General features: G+C 39.9%; 1 protein-coding gene across 1 annotated transcript in view; it reads right to left on the bottom strand.

Annotated features, from left to right (window-relative positions):
- Positions 1 to 1,658: 1,658 nt before the first annotated feature.
- LOC106948015 (rho guanine nucleotide exchange factor 18) overlaps positions 1,659 to 7,976 on the bottom strand; it is a 50,506-nt gene continuing 44,188 nt past the window's right edge. Inside the window, exons 30-32 of the mRNA XM_015033432.1 lie at positions 6,788 to 7,145; positions 5,629 to 5,757; positions 1,659 to 3,448 (exon numbers count right to left, since the gene is read on the bottom strand). Coding sequence (XP_014888918.1) covers positions 3,162 to 3,448; positions 5,629 to 5,757; positions 6,788 to 7,145 — 774 coding nt within the window. The 3' untranslated portion in view covers positions 1,659 to 3,161. The remainder of the gene's footprint in view (positions 3,449 to 5,628; positions 5,758 to 6,787; positions 7,146 to 7,976) is intronic.

Here is a 7,976-nt window from a genome sequence, read left to right as displayed (position 1 = left end):
AAAACTTTTTGTGTGAAAAAAAAAAAAAAAATTTATTCCATAAAAAAAAAAAAAAAAAAAAAAAAAAAAAAAAAAAAAAAACAAACTTGTTAAAATCTGCATTTTTGTATCCATCTATATAAAATAGTGGTTCTGCACTATTTTGGCCATTATGGAAGGACCAAAGAGCCGCTGTTGGCTGTGGAGTTGCAAGTTGCAGATTCCTGCTCAATATGTTGCTTATAAAGCCAGTAAATGTTCTATATTATTGTAGCAGCAACAGAAACATCTGTTGCATTTTAGTCTTCAATACCAGAAATTAAACCTTAAAACATAAAGCACACCAACCCATGCCTACTGATCCCACCGACATTCAGCTGGTTCATCGTCATCGTGTCTACAGTGTAGAAGAGGAGTGATCTGTAATCTGGCAGAGGAAGCGTACGATTTCCAAAAGCCAGACCCAACGCAGGATGTGAGCTGGACTACAACATGCTGTAAACAATTGCTACGGACACTCCCTGAAGAATTTTCTTTTATAGGCAAGTAAATAAACCTTGTGGATAACCACAGAACGCGCACGGTGTGTTCAATCCTCCGTGCGTGTGCACAGAGTGGAACAGAGTCAGCCGAATGTCTTTGGTTCAAACCACTAAAAAACAAGAAAAAAAAAAAAAAGAGCAGACAATTATATTTTTAACTGATGCATAATCTTGGTGAAACCTCAATCATGAGTCGTACCAGAGAGCCAGCAGGCAGCGGACATCGAGTTTAGTTCGGACAACAAAAACAAGTGAGGAGAGAAAATAAAAAAATAAAAAATGCCTTCAATTTCAGTTAAATTACAGCAACATTTGATTATAGTTTTATCGACGGCTGAGAGCGTCCACAGGTGAGCTTACATACAGGCGTGTGTGTGTGGGTGTGTGTAAAGTGTACACAGAAACAGACTTCCGCTGGATTTTTACAACCTGATTCATGACAAATGAACAAATTAAGCAACAGGAGGGCAGCTAATGCTGTAGGTCACATAAAGTATGTACAAAAATATACAGGATATAAAATAAGCCGCTCCGGGTGACCCTACTGAGCTTGGTCTCTGTCTGCAAAGAGTTAAAAAAAATAAAAAAAATGGAAACCTCCACATTTTCTTCTCAAGACAAATAGATTTCAGTTGTACATCTTTTAGCATTCACAATCCTTCAAATGAAATATTAAACGTGAACCAGAGTCCAGTGGAACAAACTCAAAACAGTTGCGTGCATCAACTTTGAAATTGATAGTCAGCTGCAAAATACAAACTTTAGGTCTCCTTTTACTGCTCTGGTTTCGATTTGCACGAGTAATGAGTGAGGAGAAACTCCTAGAACTTAGGCAGCCGTTGCTATTTCTTCTTTTAAAACGAGTTCTCCAAACGCACTCCAGAATAGAGATGCACCCAGCAGCGGGCTGGTGATCTGAACTTAACCAAGTGATCAGTTTGATGTCCGAGTTTCCAACCAGCAGAAAACTTCATGCATAAAAAGCGACCAGGTTGTCGTGACAACACTTCAGTGTGAACGCAGCTGACGAGTGAAGACAACTTGAGTTTTGGTCCCACTTAGGTGATTAAAAATGAATCAGAGGAAGCACAGAGATGCAAGAAGCTAGTCAAGAGAAGACATGTTCAGACACGCCTGTGGTAGAAGAATCATAGGGCTCACAGAAATTTATTTTATACTTTTGAGCTTTTAACCAGGCTGGATTAACGTCGGTGGCCTTTCAGAAATTTTAACTAATGGAAGGATCTAAATACCTAAAGATGCTTAATAATCTATGATATGGAATGATAAGATTGCTTAGAATGTAAACTCCATGATCATTTTGTCTGAAACAGAAAAATCTTGTTTTACATCAACGTTAAATCTGCTTCCTTTATGTCAAAAAGACCAGAAAAAGATATTCTAACCCTACATCTTCTGATATTCCTCTTGAAATCTGAATAGATATTAAACAACACAAGCACCTCAAGCTTTAAAAAAAAAAAATCAGATTGGAAATCAGCCTCTAACTCATGATCACAGCATCTCTACCATGAAGGGCACCGTCTGATTGCTCATCCTCCGATTCTGATGAATCGTTTGTTTTTAAAGTCCAGCATGCAGACAGAGCTCACAGCAAGCTCAGCATGAGCAGCAGAACAAACAGATTCAGTTTTCACCTGCAATACGTCTTTTTTACTTTCGTCAACCTCTGTGAAACAAACTAAAATGAAATGTCAAATTTGACCACATTTTGCCATTTCGCCGCTTATATAAGCACAATTCTGGTTCGTCATTTTGACCAAAGCAGAACAAGATTGGCAGATTAGCGTTATGAATACAAAGAAAAAAACTCTCCAACTCTTCTAAGGAAAGTGTGTTCTTTGAGTCTCACTTCATATTTTTACACATATTACCCAAAAAAAAAAAAAAACAAGCCCTGCCTTTGCTGAAATAAAATGTTAGTCAACTTTCTAAACCAGCAATAAGACTGGTGGTGTTACGATTTTTTTTTTTTTTGAAAGAAGCACATTTAAGACAAGTACCAAAAAATGCAATTAAGCTTTACAATCATAAAAGTTGTACAATCAACATTTTTCAACATATTCCCCATAAAATGTTCCTTCATTATTTTGGAAAGGAGTTTTTTTTTTCATTTTGTTTTGTTTTTACAATGTGCAGATGAAACTTCAAGCAGAGTTTTGATCACTTCTGATGAAAAGCTTCATGATGGTCCAGGACCAGCAGGAGAGAGCGGTAAATATCCTTCACTGAACGTTTTGCTTCTCACAAGCTGAACTTCTTCTAGATAAAAAAAAAAAAAAAAAAAAATGATCTTTCGCCGTTGTCCTTTCAGTCAGATCCTGTTCGGAAATGTGTTCTGTGTCTTTGGATTAATAAAACTTAATTAAAATAACAATAAATCAACGCAAAAGAGAACAAAAGAGGTGTTCTCTTTTGTTTGAGAACACCTTTGCACCCCATACTTGTAAGTATTTATACCTAAGAATTAAATTAAATATTGGAGGCAGCTTGGATTAAAATGTGAATTAGCAAACGCTATCGAATAAAAAGCCGGGGGAAATTTCTCCACGCGAGCCTCGGCAATAAGTTGTGGTCAGACTGGGGGGATCAGTGCTCGGTCCTGGGGCAGCTGGAGCTTTAAAAAAATATGACGTCCTCCTTGTTGAGGTCCTCAGCAGGGAGGCTGTAGGGCGGCGTCGCGCTGAGGCCGTGAACGTTCAGCGGGGCGTTGGCCTGTGCGATTTGGCTGAGGCTGTGCGGCTGCAGGTGGGGCTGGAACGGGAGGGAGTCGGCGCTCTGGGAGTGGAGGTGGTGAACGGAGGGGGGAGGATGGGGCTGCACGCCCTGCATGGGGGGCTTCTGGTTGGAGCCGATGGAGGAGGTGGGCTGCGTGTCTAATCCAGTCTGCTCTGGACTCAGCTGATCTGAAAACACCAGCAGAAAAGAAAGGGTTAATCCAGAAATCATAAACAGCAGTATGCTTGCAATATTCCGAGCTGGTCAGAACCGGTACCAGGGGCAGATTTGGACTATTTTCCCCTCAGTTAAACATAGACATATTTGGTATCCATGGAAACGTCAGAGTCTTGACTAGAAGGTGATAAAACCCATTTGAGTTGAGCAGGAAGCTTCTGAGTTTATTACCAAGAGCTGCAGTATAAACATCAGTGGCTAGGAACCCACATCAAACAGATATTGTATGGAGTTCTGGTAGTGCCAAAAAATAATATATTTTGGTGGTTTACATATTTTATTCAGTAATGTGTGTAAATTTGTAGCAATGTATTTAGTTTTTTATTTGATTCCTAAAGGACACACTGCAAATATACATTTCTTATTGATTTACAATATTAGAATAAAAAAAAATATCAAAAGAGGTAAAAAAATAAGTTTAGTAAGTTGAGTAAATGGAAACACAGGAAACTCCCAGTTTTGTAGATGGTGACAGCCAACGCCAAAGGCGAAACACCAAGGGATTTTTTTTTTTTTTACTAAAACTTCTTTAAATTTGCTTAGTTTAGCGAAGCAACTTCAGTCTTTGCACAGGTAATGTGCAATGACATTTCTAAAAGGTTTATATGCTGTGAATTCAAAAAGAATCTGGTGAGGGACAAATAAAAAAAAAATTAAAATCCACACTATTTTATGTTCCATCCTCACTTTCGCTGAAACTACAGACGCTGCTGTGATATTTACATTTCTGATGGAGTGCCCAAAGTGTTAGCTTTATTTTCAATAGCAAGATTAATGAAATACCATTTGTAATTGCTGAGGTCATTTTAAACCCTTCAGAAAACCCTGTGTGGCCCACTTAGCCCTTACTGAAGTGAATCACATGAGATCCTCCCAATGATTTTTATTCAAAGTGATTGTGAGAGAGGAGGATTAAAACGTGTGTGTGTGTGTGTGTGTGAACAGAAGAGCTGGCCATTTATCAAAAGGAAGGATGAGAAACTGATTGGTGTTTACACAGGGCGAGGCCGGCATGAGGGTGAGCTTTTCAGAGGAATGCCACAGGGCGGGGTCCCGCTTGCCCAGGTGAACATTCAGGTTTGTGTCCGTGAGAACCAACTTCAAAGTTCAAACGTGTACAGCAGAAAAATGCAGCTTAGCAGTCGGCTCAGTTTTACTCGAGAATGTTTGCAGATCTATTCGTCATTCTGTACTTTTAACACGAGACGATTAAATGATCATTATTGGTGAGTCAACCATAAAGATAATATTACACAAAATTGGCAGAGAACGTTAGTTTCAATCCCTTATTGTGTCTTTGGATGACATCTTAATTTTGTTGTGACGCTTCCATTAATTAAAAGACAAATAGAATCAAAATAAAACAACGTGATAAATCATTACAAATGGTTTGTACACTTTTCACACAAAAATTCAAGCATTTTTCAAGAATTTTCAAGGCACGTTTTGAAACTTTCCCAGCACCACACTTCGGAGTCCAAATGAACAAAAGAAAACAGTTTCTATTCACTGTTGTTAATAAATACTTTGTGATGGTATTTTATATTCTACAGCAGGAATGAGTTAAACTACAAATATAAGAGAAAGTTACAAAAAATCTAAAACAATATTCTCACCAAGCTTTCTGACAGAGAAAAAAAATGTTTTTTTATTATCTTTAAATATCTGAATTTAATTATAAATATCGCTTGGGAAAATTAGGCTTTTAGTCATACGTTGGATTGCACTTTATTACCCAAGAGTGCAGTTTGAATATCAAGTACACTCAAGGACCACCACCACGTCGTGTTAGTTTTCTTTTCTTTACAGAAATCAAGCACTTTCCAAACCTACATCTAATAGAAGTTCAAGCATTTTTCAAGGATTTCAAGCACCTCCATGAACTTTGTAAAAAGAAGGAGGGGGAAAAAAAGGAAGTCAGGTTATAGAAAAGCGGTCACAAAAAACTATAAACATACAAGGGTGTGGTATGGAAAATGGGATTTCTTTCACCTTAAAATTCAACACACAATTATCTACCTCACACAGAGTTTCATCTGACATGATCCATAGGTATCATGTCAAATGATGATTTCTTTGCCAGTTTTCGATAAATGAGGCGCCGTGAAGATGTGTTTATCTGGACAGATACCTGAGTGGTGATGCAGGGAGTGAGACTGGAGGGACTGCTGATGGGGGCTGATGGAGCGTTTGGCCTTCAGGACGTTGTCGTCTCTAACAGACAGTTTCAGGGGGAGCATCTGCTTCATGTCCACCGAGGCTAAGAGGAGGATGTCCAAAACGGAGAGAGAAAAAGAGACAGAGGGTTGGCAGATTGCAGTGTTAGGCGTGTGGAGCAGTGAAGCTTCCCACAGGGAAATTTTTTAATAATTTTGAGGGTAAAACCATTTGGTTTTACCCTCAAAATTAAACAATTAAAATTAAACAATGGTCTAAGGTAAGGAATGTGTAAAAATTAACAAAAATCTAATGATGCATTTTACAAAAGTTGTAGTTCTATAATTATTGTGGGAATCAAAGTAAAAAGGAGGAGGAGGAAATGTCTTAAAGGCTCTAAATATGGCTCAGTACAAGTGCAGACATGCAGAGAGGAATCTCAAAAACATTCTTTCTCACGTAATTTGGAATTATTTCAATAAGACCAACTCAAAACTTGTTTCCTTCTGAGATAAACATCTACATCTCCCACAGGCTGACAGCTGCGGCGGTGTCACTGCTGGCGTCGGCTTCTGAACGCTCAACAACGCTGCTGGGAGGACATGTTACCTGCTGCTCTAATTTCACATGTTGACTCCCACTTACAAACTACCCCGCTCGGGGTAGTCGGCCTGTGCCTTGTTCTGAAAGTAGACGGCTACACTGGATTTAACTTGGGGGGTATCAGAGTAAAGAGGGCTGAATGCAAATGCATGCCGTTCAGATTTATGTAAATATATATTTTGCTGGAGTATCACATGCTGTCCCATTAAACACTGGGGTTTGTTTCCAAATAAACCGCATGATCAATAAAATAAAAAAATTTAAAAAAAAACAAAACATAAAAGAGTCTTTAGTCTGGTGCATCGGTCTCAACTAGCCCTTTTTTAAGGACAATTTTCAGTATTCATTTTTATTTGTCGTTTCAAGTGTCTTGTTGATTTATTGTGATATGTTTGTTAGAAATTTAAGTGTATGCTTTAAGTATATGACTTGAAAATGGTCTGAAAACAACAAAATCTGTTATTGTGACAGGCCTAATAATAAAAAGGAAGAAGTACTGTACTGGTAAATGGAAATCACTGGTTGCTTACCAGAGCTGTCGGTGCGATGCGACGCTTTCCCACTCTTGCTTCCTTTCCCTTTGCCGCTGTTGATCGCTGCCAGTTTGGTGGGGATCTGCTGCTGCACCCCGACCGGTTTGTGCTGCTGGTTGGTGGTGCTGAAGAGGTGCAGCGGCACCTCCGTCTTCAGCGGGAGAGGAAGCGTCGAGGAGCCGGTCTCCCGCCGGAGCAGGACATCGGGCCGCTCGGGGTAGTCGGCCTGCGCCACGGAGAGGCTTCCCCGCACGACGGGCTTCTGGGAGTGGGGCGACTCGGAGACGCAGGTGGAGCCACTGAGACCGGAGGACGAGATGAGATCCCCATTCAGACTGCCGGACATCGGAGCCACCTTAGAGCGAAAGAGGAGACAGTAGGTCAGTCGCTTGAACGGGGTTAAGAATCAGCATCCTTCAGTTCAAAGGATGGGTTACTGATCTCTGCACTGAAATTATTTACATCCGTGGTCTGATTCAGCTGATGAGAAACATCCTGCTGTGTGTGTGTGTATGTGTTTTGTAAACACTCTGAAACACAAGAAAACAGCCTCTTCAGTCTGCAGAAGACACAGGCTATAAATCAGCAGCATGAAGCAGCGCCATCACAGAGATCTGTTTACTTCTCCGTATTTATAAGCCAAGGAGGAAATGAGAAACACATTGAACGCCTGCGTTCTGCAGAGGAGTCAGTTTAACAAAGGCTCTAAAGTAAAAACGCACAAAGACCATGAACGTGTGCCCCCGCAGAAACACACACACACACACACAAGCACATGAAATGAGAAACATAAAACCACTAATGGTTCCTGTGCACATAAAGGCGTGTCTGACAAAACAGACAGGACGAGCAGGGCAACAGAAACAGCTCTCGTGACATTAGAGGACGAAACACACAGCCTGCATTGTTTGCAAAATTACAAGAATGAACTAAAGACGATGTGAAGATCAAGTCAAACAGGAAGATTTCAGCATCCGAGAGCCTCTGCCAGTGTTTGTGTTACTAATCCAGCATCTTAAGTTACAAGAACCATAAAAAGCCTCCAATAGGTGCCATTAGAGAGAATTAAGAGAGCAATCAAACAGCTCATTCCTTGCAAAAACACTGCGGTTTTCCAACGCTGCCCCAGGATGTTTATTTTACTTTAGGCAAAGGCATCAAAAGCTAAAAAAAAATAAACATGTCT

This window comes from Poecilia latipinna, unplaced genomic scaffold, assembly GCF_001443285.1.
Source record: "Poecilia latipinna isolate Pla-1442-1.1 unplaced genomic scaffold, P_latipinna-1.0 Scaffold268, whole genome shotgun sequence".
Lineage (NCBI taxonomy): Eukaryota > Metazoa > Chordata > Actinopteri > Cyprinodontiformes > Poeciliidae > Poecilia > Poecilia latipinna.
Note: the sequence above shows the minus strand (reverse complement) of the source record. Positions and strands in the feature narration are given on the sequence as shown.